The following is a 22334-nucleotide window of genomic DNA, read 5'->3' on the forward strand; positions in this document are numbered from 1 at the left end:
ATGCAAAAAGTGAGGTGCAGTTATTTGTACAATGCCTTTCTAATCAATTTTTTCTTGCAAGTCTTATCAATTGATTAGTTCCCGATAGGAATTGATCATAATGATTCTATAGAATATGAACTATGAATGGAAATGTAATGTTTAAGCCATTGAGAATTGGTAGTCTTATGTGTATCATTTAATTACAACAATAATTAATGAATTCTATGTTTTATTTAAGTACTTATGATCTATTGAAAAATATTGCATGCATTTTGTCTAGACTGAAACTAAATGTAAGTGCACAGAATAAAATAGAGCTATTTTTATTATTTACTTTCTTGTTATGTATTAATGAACTGAAATTCATAATCATTATATATCCTGAATAGGGCATAGCTTGGTGGAAAAACCTCCTCAAAAATACTTTTTAATGATGGCATGGTGGAAGCTGTAGTTAGGTAAAAACCATTAACATAAATTATAGCCTTCTCCTTCCTGATCATTGTTCCAATGCCCCTTTCTAATCCTTTAGGCATCTAGCTCTTCCCAAATGTAAAGTGTAAAGGTTTTCCTTCTTTGAAAGATAATCTTTCTTGATAATCTAGGGTTCTTGTTGTTATCTAGGCTTTGACCTCATATGGCTCTCAAGTTGTTGCCCACCCTTCACCTTTAGACAAAACCTACTTAGTAATGCCCAAGTCATCACTTATAATCTTGACCTTAAAGAAGTCTAACAGTTCAATCTCAAAAATTAACTCTTCACTCACTGGATAATTTTCAAGAACTCCAACTAGACAGTTCTGATCACCATAGTGGAACTCTAATTTTATTCTCAACATAGCAACCTCGCCCTTTAGCATTGAAGGTATGCCCTCTTCCCAACCTAGAATCATGTTGCTCTTCCCCAAAATCAACCTTTTTGGAAAGTCATAGCCACAACACTCTAACCTTGTGGAATCAACAACCACACGAATTTTAGTCCAAGTTGTGTAGTGGAATAAAATTTGGTCTCCTTCTTGAGGATATGTTGAACCACCACTTGGTCTAATTATAGCTTTCATCACGCTGCTTGGCAGGATCTCTTTTTCCCTCTTCTCACTAGCTTTTGCCATCAGTTTCAATTCCCTCTACTACTAACATTTCCTTGCTCTATTTATTCTTCGCTCTATCCATTTTCTAAAAACTTCTTAGTTTTGGCAGCTTTCTTGAAAACCAATGCTAAGTTATATGATTGGCAACCATAGTCATCACTTAAGAAAAGGCCCAAGACATCTTTTCTTTGGCCACCATCTAGGCAGACCCCTTTACAAATTCATACCAAAAATGTTAGAATTTCTTTAGAATAATTGAGAGGGAGGGGGAGAAGGGGGGGGGGGGGGGGGGGGGTGTGGTGGGGTGGGGGTGAATCAGTTATTCAAGGTCCAGATGTCCTATTCAAACTTTTCTCTTAATACAGTAAACTAATCCAATTATTCACTCTTCCAAATTTTAACTTCTCTAATTAGCAATTTATTGTAAATTAACATACAAGCACAACACATAAGAAATCAACACATAACACAGTGATTTATGTGGAAACCCAATTTGGGAAAAACCACCAGTAGCATGCTACTCAATTCTCACCCTTCTGAAGTGATGCCTTATGAAAGGCCTTCCCTATTAAAGGCTTACAACACACATTGTTAAATGTGACCTCGTTAGAGGATTTAACCACCTTGTTAGAAGTGGGCCTAGTAAAAGGATTTTAGAACATTCACTTGGAATGTCACCTTGTTAAAGGATTTACAAATGGTTGTTAGGCCAACCTAAGTCCATAGGATTTTTAGATCTAATACAATTGCTAGAGAGTATTAGAAAAAATTGACCTGACTACAACATACAACTTATCTTGCAAATTTCAAATCACCTCTCAGCTCATATCCTTGCCTGGCCTTCTATCTTTGCAATTCTTAACTGCTTGCCTTTTCTTTCAAGCTTTGTCTTTTTAAGTCTCCATACTCAATGTACTAGTGCAATCATCTCTTCATGACCACTCTTATAAGAAGAGCCTTTGTGCTCTTCCTTCTCCTAGATGTCTCCTCCTTGACACTTGACACCCTTTTAATCACTTCACAGATTTTTGGCACTTCTGTAGCAATAAGATCAACAACTCTTTGCTTCTTGGTCTATGACTTCTTAAATAGAAGTCTTGGAGTTCCTTTTCCCACTCGATTCTTCCAATTTTCAATTTCAATTCACATGGATTAGGTAGGATACATTGTACCTATTCCATATTCTATTTCCTCTAGATACTTCTTAAATAATCCTTTAGAATTCATCCAAAAATGGTTCACATAAGATTATGTGCCAACAACTCATCATCCTTATCTTCCAACTTGTTCACAAAATTAAATGCAACCACTATGTCATCTTGGATTTGGTGAATCTTCATCATTTGAAATAATGCAGCAACTTGGCACTATTGAAATACTGGTGCTTGGCACATATTGTGTTACTCGACATTAACTATGTTTTCTTGATGCTCAGCACCTGAAGATTACTCAGCACATACTAAAAATTTCCTGATGCTCGGCACCTGATCTTTTACTTGACACTTGAAGATCACTTGACATTACTCAACTTCAACTGAGTTGCTCGGCACCTTCTGATGATCAAAGTTAAAGCTTTGCAGTCAACCTTGTTACAATTTCTTCCTCCAATTTATCTAAGTGTGACCAACCTTTATATCTTTGAGTTTTTCATCAATACATTACTTGACCATTCTCTTAACTGATTCTTGCACTTCATTACAATATCATAACTCAACCTTTCCCTTAGGTGCTATTGTTACATCTTGTTGATCAAATCCTCTTCATCAATCAACTAAGTGATAGTGCATGAATCTTTTAAGTGAATATCATCCCTATATATAGAGAGTTTGACATCAATGGCAAAACAATGATTGAAAACAATCTTTTACAACAATCTCCCTCTTTGGTCTTCAACAACAATGAGCTTTTCAATTAGATTTCCAACAAAAACACATCTAGTTTGTAGACCCTTGTCATTGGTAACTTCATGGTTCCCAAGAAAAAACTCAAAACCAATTGAAAAGTAATCATCACTTGAGGCAATCAAGTTCCTTGAGGAAGCTTTTATGCTATAATTCACTTGGTTCAATTTAGGGCATTTTCTTTTCACATTAAAAACAAATTACTTTTAAATAGATGACACTGACCTTGGTTGATATCAGTAAATAGGTGCATAAAGTCATTAAATGTTAGTAATTACATGCGTTGGCCCTACTCACTCTACTATTTTATTATTGACTTCAGTCATTCTTCTAGGCCTCTGCAAGACTTTATTCCATAGGCCTTACATCAAAGTAGAGCCGATTGTGTTTGTGCTAGTCCATTTTCTTGTGATTGTGTCAAAGTAATTCTTATCCCACAACCTCTTATTTATTTCAAATATTGATTACATATTAAAAAACACTTGACCTCTTATTGATTATGTTCATGTACAGAAACATCTTCATTTCCCCATGTTTGATCAGTCTGATGCAATTAGTCGGGCCCCAAAGTGGGCTCAACTAAAAAAAAATTCATTTTCGAATAACTGATATGCAAAACTGATCTATTGAACCCATCATACTGATTGAAATCAAATTTGATCATTGAACTACCAATTAAAACTCATTTTATCACTTTCTTGCAGATTATCGACTTTGTGCCAGGAGGTCCCTTGACCAGCTTTAAAAACTGACCTGAATAGATAACTGGGCTCTAGGAATTGACACACTAATTCTCTATTTTGCAATCTCCTACCCTACCAAATCTCGTCTCATGAAAAATTATTAGTCAAAAGATATCAACTATCAAAGTTGGCCTCTAAGAAATGCCTGCAAGAAAACATGTCAGAAAACAATAAACTACATTTGGATTTGGCTTTGAAAACTAGGCAAATGGTCACTTGGGAAAACAAAATTTGGGGCATTTATTCAGTGTCATGAGGATAGTATAAGTCTAGGATTTGGGCTCATGATGAATAACATGATGCAAATGGAAAGCAGTCAAAGTGAGCTATTTAGAATTTGCAGGTTGAAACAATGGCAGAAAAGCATTTTTTGCAAATGGAATGGACCTAGGAAAGTGTGCAGACAGATTCGTCATGATTTGAAAATTGGCACACTTGAAGCATTTTTAGAGTACAACATAGGGGTACAATCCATTTGATCTCACCTATCACGGATTAGGATTTATGATGTCATGAACAGGAGTACTGACCAATCTACCTCTTTTGACACCAGTAAAAAGTTAAAAATTGCATTTGGAATCACATTTGAAAACTGATCAAACAGATTCGTCATGAGCTCAAAATTGAAACATAGTAAGTCTCTAACCTCTAAAATGTAACACAAAAGGAATTTTCTCATTTTGGTCAATTGGTTCAAAGTTATAACAAGTCAAACAAGGCTTTCTAGAATTCAAAATAATTCACATCAGCATGACAACAATAAATGACCAACTTTGAGGGAGTTAAATCCTAGTCAAACAAATTCAAAATGACTTGAAATCTTAAACATAGGATCTCTGGTATGGACACTAAACATTACCAAAGCAACAAGTCATGAAACATTACTAGGTGCAAGATATTCACATGCAAACAAGGCCTCCTATCACTATTTGACAGGTGAAAATGCAGATTTGACAATTGCTCAAAATGGGACTTCACAAAATGGCTTAGAATGGCAATTTATCATCATAGAACACATAGACTCATTGAATACAAGGTGTTAGAAACATTGAACACCTCTTAGGCTTCAAAAGTACAACCAATTACATATGCATTAAAAAGCATTCATGGGGCTTGATTTCTAAATGGTACTCAAATTTCGTGTTTCAATTTTGAGTCCCAATAGTGGCTCTATCTAGGGATGCATGTCCCTTGCAGGCATGGAAAGGATTCAAATCTCTGGAAGAAGTAGACCACACACTTGACAACAAAAACTCCTCTCGAATAGCTTTATTGAAAGCAAAAACAACTACCTCTACTATGTACAAATGATGGCCCTAGGCCACCGAACTTCAACAAATTTTTTACCTCTATTATAAATATGATTCTCGTCTAAACTTTCATGAGGTAAATTGGAAATACTTCTCCTATCAGTTTCACCACTTAGATCAGCATTCTGAATCAACTCACTTAGCAAAACTAAATCAACAACTTCACTTTCATAATGCATATAACAACTAGCTTCATTTTCTACAACTTACACATTACAAAAGTTCTAATCAGCATGCTTATAACTATCAGAATCAAACTGAAAATCCTCTTCATTTAATGACTCATGCATGCTATCATTCTCGAATATGAAAGCTTCATATTCAACATGGGGAAAAAGGTCACACATACCTTGAAAATGTGTATTCTTATGCATAACCTGATGATACTCAAATGAGCAATCAGATTTGTACTCACATATATCATCAATGTCAAAATCTAAAACTAATCCAAAGTCCTTCAATGATTCTTTAAAATCAGCAAATAGATTAGTTGTCACATTAAAGTATTCATCATAAAATTTGCTACAAGGTGCATGTTGATTTTCAACAACTTTGTCAAACACCTTATTATCAATCTCATAAGATGCAACATCATAATCATTTTTTGTATCAAACTCAGAAGAAGAACAATCTGATCTCTCATAGCAGTAGGATAATGTATCATTATTAAAATCATTCTCAACTAAATCTGAAACTTCCATGTGCTTTTCAAACGAAGGATTAATAACTCCATGCAAAGCACCTTTGTAGATATTATGACAAGTGATGTGTTGATCAACATCAAACTCCTCACCATATAACAGATTAGTGAAAAATTTAAAACTATTTCTAACATCACTATCATGGACATCTTCAACATATGAAGAAGAAAAATCAGAATCATCACATGAAGACACATCTTTCACTTCATCAATGAAGCATGTAGACTATAAATCAAAGTTACTTTCATTGTCTCCATTAAGATGATTCGAATGTCTTGCAAACCTATCATTATTTATCTTACCAATAGGTGTTGATGAATTGATCTTAGGATCACTCATGTACTGTTGACTATTACAGAATGCACCCTTATGACATTCATCCACACAACTAAGCAATTCACCATTATAAACGATCTATTTATCCCTGTATTGTGTAGACAACTCTTCTTCACCACTTTTAGATTTAGAAAAAGAACTCATACCTTTACTTACATAAGAGTACTCACTTCTGTCATTACTTTCTTCTTCCCAATTTGCATCAAATTCATGTGAAGATGCACATTTACTAGCATTGTCCTCACCTTGACTCGAGTAACAACTCTCGTCATTGTCTTCACATGATGCCTCTTCATAGTACATCAGATCAACAACTTTACCTTCATCATTTGAAAGATCACTTTTGGCTTCTTCATCCTCATACTAAGATGAATACTCTTCAACTTCAAAGTTTACAACATTCTCAACAAAAGGCATATTATCATTAGGAGAAGAAACCACTAAATTTATTTCTTGCATACCTAACTGATCAAGTGAACTAATTTTGTCATCTGTTGTTGTAATATTGGAAACATGTACATTCCATTGAGCAAAAATGGAATCATTTATTCTTTGCAATAAAGAAACTTCATCTTCACATGTCTTTAATTTTGAATTTTCAACAATATGACTTACAATAACAATAGTACCTACTTGCTAATCTAAAATCAAACATTCTTTATGACATTGATTTGTGCTTTGCACCTCATCTTGTTGAAAAACATTCCTAGAAAAGTGACTTTGGGTTAAGCCATATTTTATATTATTTTCAATCTCTATTGCTGTCATGAATGTTTGATGCAAAGTCTTAGGTTCTTTATTCCTCAATAGGTAACTCATCTTTTTACCAAATGCACCAAGATAAACAATTAGACACATGTGATCATCTGGCTTATAACTTGTAGGAATTTCATTTAAAACCTTTGCAAATCTAATATTAAATTCAAGAACTAATTCACTATTCCCAATTTGGATTTTCAAGAACTTATCAAAATAATCAGAGATGCTTACTCTTTCCCTGAACTACTTCATGAAGGCTGAAATTAATTCATTCCAAGATGAAATTGAACTTGTAGGCAAAAAGGAAAATCAATCCCTAGCATCACCTTCTAAAGTCTAAACAGACAACTTCATATGCACGTCTTCATGAGCAATTTCAAAATCACCAACCAAATCACTGAACATCTGAACATGATGACTGGCTGAATTTTCATGGTTCCCACTAAACTTAGGCAAATACTTTCTAAGATTATACGACACAACATTTGGGAAACCATGAATGCCATTAAAATTTAATGGCGTATACCGCTTGCTAGAAATAGATCTAGAAATTTTATTGACAGGATGCATACTAGGTGAGAAGAAATTTGTCATTTCTTACAAATTTAAAAGTCATTCACCATACTTACTTTCATAATTCATTACTTGCAACAAATATGAAATTCTCTCTACCAATTTCAACTCTGAACATACTTCAACATATGAAAACACTTGTTGAACCTATTATTCACAAAGTATGCTAAGATGAATTAAACCATTCTCCTATTTAGTGAAGAAAGTGGGAAAATACCTTTAGTATTGTTGTATGAAAACATTGATCTGTTGATTGGCAAAGCTGCTAGTCTCAATTCCTCACATCACTAATCGAAACCTTATAGAGCCACCATCTCCTTGAGGAGAACTAAATGAAATCACTGCTGTGATTCATTTTTATCATTCAAAAATTCTTATGACAGTAGATCATACAACACTTTGAAACTCATCAGTCAAGAACTTATATACTCCCTCTTCTTCCTTATATCTTAATATAACTTTCAGATCTGCACAATTCAATTGAAAGGTCCTGCAAACATTAATATATAACCAATCTACACTAGTATAAAGATCCTTTAGAGAGTCGCCACTCACAATTGTGAGAAAGATTTAAAACATAATTCATAGCATAACAAATCTAAACTGGATTTTCAACTTGTAGAACTTTGCAAATCTTTAAACACTTAGAAGAGAGAAACCATCTTTAAACAATTCTAAGTCTGAATTTACAGTAGTACTATGAAAACAACATCTAGCTAAACTTATTGAAAATGAAACTTAGTAGCAACACAATTTACATTCAACCTTGAAAGATATTGTTGTCTTGAACAAAGCATCATTGGGGTGCATGATATTTGAGTAAGAAAACTAGAAAACACATCAAATAACTTACTACTACAATTTTTTTACACACTTCTCCTACTATATTGAATCTCCTTTTTGTTAAATTCTCAAGCTTTGTCTACCATTCAAATTCAATACAGTCCCTAGCAGAGTCACCATTTTGTTGGCTAACTCAGATGGGCAAAACCATACTGAAAATAGGACTGAAATATTCAATTAAAACCAAATATTCTTGTCCTTGTAACAAGATGTATTTCCATCTTATCTCCCCAGTAGAGTTTCCATTTTGTTGGCTCCTGATTTAACAAAGTTTGAATAACCAATTATGCAAGGAAAGAATGCCTCTATGGGCAACTATCTCCAATAATGGACACAAATCACCAAGAACTTGGGCCAACTATAAGGCTACACTCCTTCTTCACTTTAGGCTCTATAAAACCTAGGTGGTGAACCTCTTAAGATTTGATTATGTGACCAGTGCAATGAGCATAATCAAGATCTAGAATAACAGATGAAACCCCTAAATCTTCTATACTTAACCAAGAAATCACAAGCATGAAATAGCTAAGAACATGACTCATGAAATTGGTAAGCTAAGTGAGGGTTAAACTTTGAATAACTTTCAACATAAAAAGGGAAAAGATGATTTAATATGTTGATATCAGCAAGACCTAGGTATGAGCAACAAAACTAAATGATCCTATAACTGATCAGTGCCTTATCTATTGGGCAATTCCATGAATCAATCACATACACCTGTGATACTAGGACATATTTCATATACCCAGACATCAGATCTATCCTATCACTTTGTGAACCAAATATCGGTGTTCATCAAGACCTCATTCTCATTAAATATCCTTCTCAAATAATCAGCAACCTTGTCAAACACATCAAGCATTTACTTGGCCCTTTGTTCCAATAGCAAAACATATCTGACATATAACCTTAAATGGATGCAAATGGATCTTAGCTCTTTGTTCCTAGACCATATAAGACTGCAAATTATTGAGATACGAGACAAGAATCAGAATGAAATTAATGAAATTCTTTCTCATTTGTATTCATTTCCTTGAAATAATACAATCAATTGCATGAAATCAAAACATGAAAGCACCTAACATATTAGAACTAGCTGTATTATCGTTCCTACTACTATTCATACAAGAAAAATTGCTAAAGAAAATGTGGTGTCATAGTATTGGGAATACATTAAAATTGGAACCAAAAACCATGGTATCATAGCAGTGAGTAGATTTTCTCCAAAAAAAACTGGAACCCCCATTCAATGGATGAAAGAAAAAAAGATATAGAAGAAGATGAATTCCTAGATCTGATTTGAAGACAACATGTGCCCACTTGAAATTTCCTCCTTTGCAGTGAAAATAATCTCTCTAATCTCTCTCCACCTGATATGATTTAGTTTTCATCACTTTCCTGTAATTGACTTGAGAAATCTTTTATTCAATGATGAAGACCATCCTGCTTGCCAAAACTCTGAAAACCTCCTAAAATGCTGGCAAAATTTTGGGTTTAAACTAACAAAAGGTGATCAAAATTGACCCCAACTGCATTCTTACCATGTTTTACTAATCATGTAACTGCATTTTCAATTTGAGCTCATTTCATTGAAAAGGCCCCAAATTTTACATTTCTGGCTATAACTCAAACCAATGAGCACTTGTGCAAAAACTAACCTCAGTATCAAAAAGTTTGTCTTCTTCTAATTCCAGCGATATATAATATGCCTATATTCGCCTACAGGAAACCCCCTAAAAGTTGATTTGAAAAATACCCCCTACTGAAACTATCTAGTTTGCAATTTGAAATTTTCAAAAAATAAAAAAATTCTAAAGTTCAAACTTTAGAAAATTACCATTTTTGCATTTAAAAATATGCATGTACCCTTTCTGTGAGAAAAAATAATTAAAAATCATTTTTAAAAATATTTCATTTTCTCTCATCCTTGGACCTCGGATCAAACTTGGTTTGACTGGGCACTCGATTGGTCTGACCCCTACCACTTCATCACTCACTAAGTGCCATGTGGCACCATCCTATTCCTCCACTAGGCACTACCATGTGGCAATCTCGCATTGGCTACCCGATTGCTCCTTCGCCCATCATGCCATCTTGCCTTATCATTACTAGGTGGACTCGCTACCACATGGCGCTTCCCCACTTCCCCACTTCACTTATCCATCAAAAAAAATTATTTTGTAGGAATGTGGTGACCATAGGATGCTCCACGTGGCATAATCTTGTGCCTCAGTCTTTTTGGTGCCACGTCATTACATTAGTCAATTTGTTTAAAATTTACTCTTATTCACCTCAACTAGCTGACCACTAGCCCCACACCTTTCTTGGCTTATAAAAGCCAATGTCTTTAATACACAATGCATATTGTGTGTAGTTGTATTTAAAGATTTAACAATCCCATCCCCAACCAATGTGCAATAATGGGAATATCATTACTTTCACTGCCCCGTGGCTTCAATTGATATGGGACATCTTCTACCATGGGTAACAATTATTTATTCAAATGCCTCTCCAACCTCTTCATTCAAAATTGTGTGGGGTTCCCCCCTTTTTTTGTTACTTCCCTGCAAACTCTAAGACTTTGAATCCTCTTTCATTCTTAATGCACTATTTTATTAGACATCCATCCCCAACCATATCACACACCTAAATAAGCTGAACAATTTCTACTTAAAATTGAACCTCTTTAGAAATACTTTATAATGACGACATGGTGGAAGCTACAGTTAGGTAAGAACCATTAACATAAATAATAGCCTTCTCCTTCTTGGTCATTGTTCCAATGCCCCATTCTAATCCTTCAGATATCTCTCTCTTCCCAAATGTAAAGTGTAAAGGTTTGCCTTCTTTAAAAGATAATCTTTATTGATAATCCAGGGTTCTTGTCGTTATCCAGGCTTTGACTTCATATGGCTCTCGAGTTGTTTCCCACCCTTCACCTTCAAACAAAACTTACTTAGTAATGCCCAAGTCATCACTTATAATCTTGACCTTAAAGAAGTTTAGTAGGTCAATCTCAAAAATTAGCTCTTTGCTCACAAGATAATTTTTAGGAACTCCAACTGGACAGTTCTGATCACCATAGTGGAACTCTAATTTTATTCTCAACATGGCAACCTCACCCTTCAGAATTGAAGGTATTCCCTTTTCCCAACCTAGAATCATGTTGCTCTTCCCCAAAATCAAACTTTTCAGAAAGCTACGACCACCACACTCTGACCTTGTGGAATCAACAACCACACCACTTTCAATTCAAGTTGTGTAGTGGAATAAAATCCGGTCTCCCTCCTAAGGATGTGTTGAACCACCACTAGGTCTAATTATAGCTTTCATCACGCTGCCTGACAAGATCTCTTTTTTCCTCTTCTCACTAGCTTTTGCCATTAGTTTCAATTCCCTCTATTCCTAACAATTGCTTGCTTTTTTTATTCTTCACTCTACCCCTTTTATAACAACTTCTTGGTTTTGGTGGCTTGCTTGAAAACCAATAATAAGTTATATCTAATTGGTGACCATAGTCATCAGTTAGGAAAAGGCCCAATACATCTTTTTTTTGGGTGCCATTAGAAAAGGCACACCCCTTTACAAATTTGGACCAAAACACATCTAGTTCATAGACCCTTGTCGTTGGTAACTTCATGGTTCCCAAGAACAAACTCGAAACCAATTGAAAATTAATCATCACTTGAGGCAATTGAGTTCCTGGAGGAAGCTTTTATGCTATAATTCACTTGGTTCAATTTAGGGCATTTTCTTTTCACATTAAAAACAAATTACTTTTACCAAATGACACTGACCTTGGTTGATATCAGTAAATTGGCACATAAAGTCATTAATGTTAGTAATTACATGTATTGGCCCTGCTCACTCTACTATTTTATAATTGACTTCAGTCATTCTTCTAGGCCTCTACAAGACTTTATTCCATTGGCCTTACATCAAAGTAGAGCTGATTGTGTTTGTGCTAGTCCATTTTCTTGTGATTGTGTCAAAGTAATTCTTATCCCACAACCTCTTATTTATTTCAAATATTGGTGACATATAAAACAACTTGACCTCTTAATGATTATGTTCATGTATAGAAACATCTTCATTTCCCCATGTCTAATTAGTCTTATGCAATTAGTCAGGCCCCAAAGTGGGCTCGACTAAAAAAAAAATCATTTTCGAACAACTGATATGCAAAATTGATCTATTGAGCCTATCATATTGATTGAAATCAAATTTGGTCACTAAACTACCAATTAAAACTCATTTTATCACTTTCTTGCAGATTGTTGACTTTATGCTAGGAGGTCCTTTAATTGGCTTTAAAAACTGACCCAAACAAATAATTGGGCTTTAGGAATTGACACACTGATTCTCTATTCTAAAATCTCTTACCCTATTGAATCTCCTCTCATTATGAATTTTCAATCAAAAGATATCGATTGTCAAATTTGGCCTCTTAGAATTGCTTGCAAGAAAACATATCAGAAAACAATAAACTGCATTTGAATTTGGCTTTGAAAACTAGGTAAATAGGCACTTGGGAAAATGAAAACTGGGGCATTTATTCACTGTCACGAGGAGAGTATAAATATAGGATTTGGGCTCATGATGAATAACAAGATGCAAATGGAAAGCAGTCAAAGTGAGCTATTCAGAATTTGCAGGTTAAAACAATGGTAGAAAAACTTTTTTTGTAACTAGAATGGACCTGGGAAAGTGTGTAGAAAAATTCATCATGGTTTGAAAATTGGAACACTTGAAGAAATTTTAGAGTACAACATAGTGGTACAATCCTTTCAATCTCACCTATCACAAATTAGGGGTTAGGATGTTACGAATAGGGGTACTGACCAATCTACCTCTTTTGACACCAGTAAAAAGTTTGAAATTGCATTTGGAATCGCATTTGAAAACTAATCAAACGGATTCTTCATGAGCTCAAAATTGAAACATGGTAATTCTATGACCTCTAAAATGCAACACAAAAGAAATTTTCTCATTTTGGTCAACTGGGTCAAATTTATAACAAGTCAGATAGGGCTTTCCATAATTTAGAACAATTCACATCAGCATGACAACAATAAATGACCAACGTTGAGGGACTGAAAACCTAGTCAAACAGATTTGAAATGACTCAAAATCTTAAACATAGGCTCTCTGGTATGGATAATAAACACTCCCAAAGAAGTGAGTCATGAAACGTAACTAGGTGCAAGATATTAACATGCAAAAAAGGCCTCCTGTCGTTGTTTGACACTAAGGTGAAAATGCAGATTTCACAATTGCTCAAAATGGGACTTCACAAAATGGCTCAGAATGGAAATTTATCATAATAGAACACATATACGCATTGAATACGAGGTGTTAGAAACATTGAACACCTCTTAGGCTTCAAAAGTATAGCCGGGTACATATGCATTAAAAAGCATTCATGTGGCTTGATTTCTGAATGGTACTCAAAATTTGGGTTTCAATTTTGAGTCCCAACAAGGGGGAGGGGGTGGGTTATGCTCTTCTCCATATTGACTAGAGGCACGTGACCTCTTACAAAGGATGGGCAAGAGATATTCAAGTGACCAAACCTTTTACACTTGACACAAAACATCTATGCTTTCTCATACAACAAAGGCTAAATAAAGAAACATAGATTAGATTCTAGTGTCACTATAGTTGGAAACTCCTTTTTGACCTAACACTCACACAAATTCAAGAAAAAAATAATCTAGACTTAGATTGAGTAATTTTATCCACCGATAGGAGAGTACGAAATGATTCTACAATTCCTTTGAACACTTTATTGTTCCAAAATTCAAGAGAGAGGCCAAGGAGACAAACCCAAGTCAAGAACTCCCCTCTAAGGTCTACCACTAGGTTGAGTATAGGCTTCCATTTATATATAGTCAAAGTATTTTTAACATTAGATCCTAGAGACCACAACCCATTAGATAGAACATAAGTGATATCTTCCTTATTACAAAATGAGAACACAAACATACCATTAACCAACACGTTGATTTAACACTTTCTTTCAAGGACCAAGTAGAGGTAGCCAATTTCCCAAGGAGCTTAATAGAGGGTCTAAAAATAAGGAAGCAACCTGTATACAAGAAATGTGACAAAGGAATAAACAATAAGCAACTAAAATCTATTCCTTCATATTCATGCAAACCTCAAATATGAAAAAGAACATGTAAATAGTGATGACATGAAATCAAAAGAGTTTAAACCATTCAAAATAACACTAATGCGAACCTCATAAAATCACCAAGTTGTTGATGATTTCATTGTTAAGGGATGTGGTTGCTTACAAATCCTATAGCATAACAATGGGCTAGATAATGCTTCTGGAGATGAGGAAAGGGTTATCCTTTTATAGGAAATGAGATGAAGCAGACGGTTGAGATTTAATGCAAGATGAAGGGCTAAGATCTATCAGGATCAATGAAGTGTCCATGAGGTGGAGGCCAAGTGGATTCCATGTGGATTAGGGTTTTTGACCATTCAAAGGGGGAAAGATGCTCACACATGTGTGAGCAACCTTTGATGTGATGGGTCAATGACATGTGTAAGAGGGTTGGAGGCTCAAGGTTTCTCACACATGTGTGAGACACCTTGATTTTCATGTGAAGGGGGACAAATGTGTAAGTGTGAAAGAGTCACATGTCACATGTGACTAGGATTTTCTAATCCTTTGATTAGGATTGTGCAAATGATGAATGATGTGACTAGATTAGAAATTAGGATTAATTACTGGATAAGTGGATTGACCTAGGTTAGAAGGATGGGTTAGGTTAGGAAAGTGAGGTTGGGTGAGGGTTAAAGTTAGGAGCCATGTGCTCAAATAGAATTAAATTTAATATTTAATTCCAAGTGGGATTAAAAGGGATTAATTAAGTAAACAAAGTAATTTACTTAATTAAAGTGAATGAGATGTAAGTGGGATGAGAGGAAATAGGCTAGGATTAAATAAATCTAAATTTATTTAAATCAAGGAAAGACGAAAGTAATTAAATAAATTTAAATTTATTTAATTAAGGGTAGGGTAAGACTAAAATCAAATAAATAATAAATATCTATTTAATCGATCAAGAAAAGGGTATTTGTGCTCAATTGAACAATTTTAGGTGTCTACACAACCAACTAGAGTAAGTTCAAGTTGTTTAGTCATTTCCTCTAAGATCACATCTTAGATGTTAAAAATATTCTCTTTCACCAAGAAAAACCCTTTGGATACAAATGGGTCTAGGGGTCGAACAACTGCACGAGCTACCTTTGAGACAAAAAATATTCCTTTCTAGATAGGGGGGGCTTAGGGGCTACCATCAACAAGTGTTATCTTGTCTTTTTGTATAGAACTAGTGGGCGGAGAGGTTACCAAGCTAGTAGTAGCCTCCAAAGGCTTAGATTGGATCTTGGGGACCTCTAGGGAAGGGGTAGGATTACACACCAGAGGGGTTGGGATAGTAGGTATCCCATCATTTCGCCCATGACCAGACATGGGAGTAGGGGAGAGATGTCATAGAACCAAGGCAAAGAGTTAGCAATGGAAAATTGTAGAGTTGTGGACTTGGTCTTCAATAATAATAATTAATTTTGTTATGTTAAACTATTGTATAAATGGATAAATTCTAATTCTTTTATTGAAGACATTATTATGAGATTGAGAATTAGAAATAGTATATATAATATTATCATTTGCATGAATATTAATAACTTAGACATTTATAATTTTTTGTACAGTTTTTAAGTTAATTAAATAAATATAGTTTTTGTTGTAGTTGTAAAACTAAAAAAATATTTCTATTTGATTTTTTGATTGTTCATATAAATTATTTTTTAGATTCAATGAAAAATAAACTACACTTAATTTTAGAATAGATTTAAACTCAAATTTTAGATGTTAAAAGTAAAATCTATATATGTTGTAATCTTCACATTATAACCTATAAATTTAATCTTTCTATTATATTTTCTATGTAAATAATTATAAATTTTATAAATGAAACTAAATTTTATTCATTTCAAAAAAATAGTCAATGAGTATTAAACTTTTACAAACAAACTATACGCACAAATTACAAATTGTGAGTTTCAATCTACCTAAATGCATTTCTCTAATTAGAATATGAATAATTATTCTAATAATGCATTCTCAATTTCTCATACAACTATTACATTATCTCCCCCATCTACTTTTGTTGCTAAGTGTTAGGATTCATTGGTATACATGTTAAAGTTTGTTTTATATAGAAATTTTCTTGATACCTTTATAACTGTATATGATCTTTATTTACATTTGCGGTGTTGATTGAACACTTGCAATTAACACTCTAATTGCAAAATACCTCTTCAAAAAATAAAATATTTTCTCCTCCTAAGTTGAAAGGCAAGGGCTCCATCTTTGACAAGAGCTCTTTTTTAAATGAAACTTTCAACATGTCCCTATGTCATTGTTTAACCCTAAATTTTTCTTAAATTAAGTAGATAAAAAGTGTTCCCAAGCATATTTTAAATGATAGGAAAATGATAAAGTAGAATCTTCATCTATTTTAGTGGAGTAACAACTGCTTAACAAATGAAAATAAGTAACAAGATTCCATAATCATGGGGGACCACCAACTCCACCAAGTGCTTCTAGAAAATTGATCAACAAATGGTAGCCAAAATAAGTTTAATGACCACATGGAGACCTACCCTCAGTATTGATGTCAATTTAGGGTTTATATAGTTTTAATTTCAATATTTTATAAGCTACTATAGATTTTTTTTCTAGCTTCAAACATTATAAATTAATTTCCTAATACCACCTTTAAAATTGATTAATACAATTGTTTTAACATCCAAACAAGTGCCTTTGATTTATGTCCTCACATGAGATTTTGGAGAATTATTGTGCTCTCACATAGTTGCAATCTTTGAGAGTCATAGCTATCACCATTATCATCTTCATACACTCACTATCTTGCACCAATCAACTGTATCTCCATTTCTTTATAGATTCTTGTGCATGTGCTTACAAATATTAGAGCAACCCATTACATTACACAATATTTGCAAATAAGAGGATAATGGAATCAAGTGTTTCATGAGGGTATTTCAGTATAAGACAAAAGGATTTCCAAAATCAAAACCATTTGTAATTTATAACACTAAAAACAAATTTGTCATTTCATCATAAAGTTGTCAATAGAATATTTTTATTTTTATTTTTAACATGATATAATTTGATTTTCAATATATCTTAAAAAATAAAACATAAAAAATAAAAATGAACCAATATGCATAATTTTAAATTTTAATCATTCTTCAATCACTATGATATGATAACAAATATTTTGCTATTTTATATCCTATAAACAATACTTATAACAAACTCATTGTAGCCATTTCTATATGGTTTAAAAAATTACAATGAATGAAACATTTGGGTGCTAGCTAAATAGCCTAAATGTTTGAACCTAGCCTAACTTATTTTAATGTTTATTAATTAAATTAAAATTCACAAACCCATTATAGGTGATTTTTAATTTAATTAATTAATGTTTAAAATGACAGTTATATATCACATTATGTGCAAACACTCATATATTTAACCATTGGCAAATATGTTGGTAACACAAATTTCACTATTATATATATATATATATATATATATATATATATACTAAATAGCCTAAATGTTTGAACCTAGCCTAACTTATTTTAATGTTTATTAATTAAATTAAAATTCACAAACCCATTAAAGGTGATTTTAAATTTAATTAATTAATGTTAAAAATGGTAGTTATATATCACATCATGTGCAAACACTCATATATTTAACCATTGGCAAATATGTTGGTAACACAAATTTCACTATTCTATATGTGTGTGTGTGTGTGTGTGTGTGTGTGTGTGTGTGTGTGTGTGTGTGTGTGTGTGTGTGTGTGTGTGTGTGTGTGTGTGTGTGTGTGTGTGTGTGTGTGTGTGTGTGTGTGTGTGTGTGTTGATTGAATAGGTTAGATACACTAATAACAAAATTGGCCTACTAGGGGAAGAGACTCAATAGTCACTTAGGCTAACTATGGGCACCTAGATCTCCTAAACCATAAGTCAAATTATGTCAATCTTTTTAGTGTGTCTCTTAAAGCTAAGGTTTTAACGTTTGAGCATTTATGGATCTCTCTAAGAGGCCTTGGAGTGCGAAGTTGTTGAAAAACGTCATTTTAAAACATTGGTGTGATACCTATAATATTCATCCCCCAATAGTCACTAACCAAAAAAGTAGAACTTTCACCTACAAATGGACAAATCAACAACCAAGAAAGCTAAAAAAATGTTGAACCATTAATACATGTGTGATCAACTATTTGTACATGTTAGCATTTTGAAGTGAAGGTCTCTTCCCCTAAGACCATGACTTTTGGGGATGACCCAAGTTCGTGGGGACAAACAAAGCATTACGCTAGATGGACTCCTCAAAGTCGCTGCAACATATGTAGTTCTATGTCGTCAATTAATCATTTTCTTGAATTATTAGAGTTCAATATAAATTTATTATCATTCTATTATTTATTATTACTGTGTGTGAGGTTAGGAGACAACATCCTCTTCCATTTCCTTGTGGAGGCTCAATTGGCTACTCAAGGGCTCTAAAATATCACCAAAATAGACAATATCAGATTTAGAACTATAGAATTGATACTCCTTTGGTCATATGTAAGGAAACTTGTGGCTGTCTTTTCTCCAATTTCAAATATTTCCAAATGGTTTTCTTGTGACAAATAAGCATTAGTAGTCATCTTGAGAGCTTTGTTTCTTGTACTAGATATTAAGAATTTTAGTATTTGTTTATGGTTTAGTATTTTTTATTTTTCATAAGATTGAATGAACAAGGTGGTCCTCTATAATCTGTAGTGTATCAAATTAATATAGAGAACTATCGTGTATCAATTGGCAATTTCTCATAATTCATTGTTTCTTACTTGTTCAGAATTATTTTATTTTTCATGAATTTATTAGTTTTTACAATTAAAGAATTAGTTAGGCTCGGTTTTAGAATTTGGTCCATTCATTAGTTCATTCATCTCATTTGCACTCTTCAAATGTATTGCACCAAATGATCCATGTAACAAAAATCATAGTTAAGAACATACAGATAGTTGTAGACAACCATAGATTTTAAAAAACTCATAAATTTGTTACCACTGCTAGAGGATTAAACAAACAACATAGACAATAAAGGAATTGAACATATCGATTCATGGACATTTGGACAAAGCATTGGAACATCATCATGTTTAGCTTACTTTTTAAGTTTAGATCGAATGACTATTTATTTGTGTTTTTTTTAATTTGGGTTTTATCAAATATGCATTAATTAAATCTATATCTCTTTGTTACGTTTGAGTTGCTTGTTGTAGTACTTTTTGTTTTGCGCCTTTTTATATTATAGAGCATTTGTAGGAGCTAAAGGTTTGTAATGACTTGAACTAGCCTCCACCCAACTATTGAAGTTGGTGTTGGAGCTTTGGCAATGGACAATTATGACACCCCAAACAAATAACCTCACAAGTTTGTGCTAATGGTCTTCCTTGAGGTACAACTACTAGTATCCTTGATGTTGTGTTGCTTGTTCAAGATTTTGAAGATTTTGATAATTCTTGTGAATGGATTAAAGAATACGCCTTAATAGATTATTTTGTGGGGAGACTTCCAATCGAAAACTTCTTGTATGATTGAGTTATTAGAGCTTTGGTCTCTAGAATAATATAAATAGATATCATTCATATCTTTCCATCCCTTTTTAACTCCTTTATATCTCATTTCATTCTTTATTTTAATTTCCATCTACATATCTCCACTTTCTTTTATTAGTAACTTTGACACATTGTCTCTTATTTAATATGGAGAAGAAAAGTCTAAGAAATAATTTTAGTCTAGGAGACATGATTTCTAGGAATGTGATCTAAGCATAAAATTCCAAAAATAGTCAACTAGTTACATTGTGACTTTAAGTAGTCAAGTATTCTGCAAGACTTTAATTTGTACAAAATCACAGGTCATAAAGATCGGCAGAAAATACGAGTCAACGAAACAATAATTTCTAGAACGACGGATTCAACATGAAATTATAATCGAGAACAATTTATAGAAACGCGCTAATCCGGAAGTAACCCCGGTAGAGGTGATAGTCATCATCGACCTCCTTATAAAGACTCTTCCTCGCCATGTATTCCTTGCATCGCCTTTCCCTATATCTACAAATGGAGTCCAAAACAGGGCAGATGAACGTTTTCCTGATTGCGTGCATTTCAATCCTATGCTTCTCCGTCCATGGAGGTAATTTCACTGATTTTATTTATTCTAATATCTCTGCATTTCAGTGCTGTACAATCAAATAATTAGTGGTAGCGTGATTAATGGGAATTAATCTGGTTTCCTTAAATTCAATCTCGATTTCTGTCCCTGGACACATTTTTGAGCATACAGATGCGCAGGGACAGAAGATTGGCGTGAACAATGGTATGTCAGGGTCAAGCTTGCCGTCGCAGGATGAAGTGGTGAGTTTATTAAAAGCGAACAACATCGGGAAATACCGGATTTTCAAACAAGAGCCAAGCGTATTCAACGACTTTGCCAATTCCGGGATCGAGTTAACCGTGGGGATTGCCACGTACGACTTGCAGAGGATTTCGTCGAACCAGAACGAAACGAATAAGTGGGTGGATGAGAACATAAAGGCCAACTACCCTGCTGTCAATATCAAATACATTGCGGTGGGAAATGAGGTGTTGGGAAAGACTGACAAGGGCCAGTACTTGGTCGCCGCGATGAACAACATCCAGAGCGCCCTTCAGAATGCGAATCTGCAGGGCGAAATAAAGGTATCGACGACACATGCTCTCACAGACATAATCGAGGAATTCGCGCCTCTGAATCCGACAAAGGGGAGTTTCACCGGTAAAGTGCAGAACGAGATGAAGTCGGTTCTGCAGTTCCTGGCGGAGAATGGGTCTCCCTTCATGGCGAATGTGTACACGTATTTCACCTACGACAGCAACAGAGACTCGTACAACTTGGACAACGCTCTGTTCAAGCCCTCGGCTCCCGCTAACAAAAACGGAGATCCCAGCTACACGAGTTTGTTTGTCGCCATGGTTGACACCGTGTATTCTGCCATGGAGGGCATGGGATATTCGAATATTCCAATCGTGGTCACTGAAAGCGGTTGGCCGTCGTATGGGACTGGCGTGAAGGCCTCCATTGCCACGATTGAGAATGCCCAGACTTACAACAACAATCTGATAAAGCATGTGTTGTCCAATGCAGGGACTCTGAAGAGGCCAGGAAAGAGCATCGAAACATTCATCTTTGCTCTGTTCAACGAGGACCTGAAGGGAGGGGACGAGGCGGAGAAACACTATGGCCTCTTCTACCCTGACAAGTCCCCTGTTTATCCCGTTAACTTTACTCCCTAGGTGGCTCCCCTGCTTAGCTATAATCTTGCTATGGCCATGCAGAAGCGGTAAGAATAAAAGCCAACCCCAAATAACATTATATGTGCTGTCGCTACTGTGAACTCCTTACTGGAAAGTCATTGATGAATAAGCTATAATATTTGACATTTTTATTATAAATTGAATATGGATGTTGAGTCTTTATTCATGTACCACTTGAAATTGATCTTGTCATTTTTAAATATATAGAGTGAACCAAATGGATAAGAGATAAATATTAAATGTACATAGGTCACATATACAAAAAAAACCATCAAGATAAGAGATAATTATTAAATGCAATAATCTGAACCTAAATTAAGAAACATGATTCACTTGAAGAGAGAGGGGCCATGAACATAGTACACATAGTCCAATGGTAGATCCACAATCACCCTAGAATAAGGAAGATCATGATCTCAAATGTGTAGAAACACATTGGCCAAAGAATCGCTTGACTTGCAAACTAAATGTAGATCTCTACACGCCATAATGAGATCCATCTATCACATTAGAGATAGTAGCATATGCAATCACTTTAGAGATAGTAGCACATGCTATCACTCTACATCAAAGGTTTTGATAACATATCTCTAAACCAAAATAACAACTGAAAAATAATTGCA

At 34.2% G+C, this 22334-nt stretch overlaps 1 protein-coding gene and 1 pseudogene across 2 annotated transcripts; one reads left to right on the forward strand and one right to left on the reverse strand.

Annotated features, from left to right (window-relative positions):
* Nucleotides 1-662: 662 nt before the first annotated feature.
* On the reverse strand, nt 663-1094 carry LOC149570175 (peptidyl-prolyl cis-trans isomerase PASTICCINO1 pseudogene; annotated as a pseudogene).
* A 19326-nt stretch (nt 1095-20420) lies between these two features.
* LOC149570176 (glucan endo-1,3-beta-glucosidase-like) lies at nt 20421-21849 on the forward strand. Of its 2 annotated transcripts, none has more exons than XM_089822830.1 (2): nt 20421-20551; nt 20702-21849. In XM_089822830.1, the coding sequence occupies exons 1-2, from the start codon at nt 20440-20442 to the stop codon at nt 21688-21690; spliced, it is 1101 nt and encodes a 366-aa protein (XP_089678956.1). In that variant the 5' UTR covers nt 20421-20439; the 3' UTR covers nt 21691-21849. The 2 variants fall into 2 exon arrangements, with proteins under 2 accessions (XP_089678956.1, XP_089678957.1); XM_089822831.1 differs by having other exon boundaries at nt 20453-20551; nt 20710-21849.
* Nucleotides 21850-22334: the final 485 nt, after the last annotated feature.

Source organism: Cupressus sempervirens, chromosome 3 (genome assembly GCF_028749045.1).
Source record: "Cupressus sempervirens isolate cs-2001-9-10 chromosome 3, ASM2874904v1, whole genome shotgun sequence".
Classification (NCBI taxonomy): Eukaryota; Viridiplantae; Streptophyta; class Pinopsida; order Cupressales; family Cupressaceae; genus Cupressus; species Cupressus sempervirens.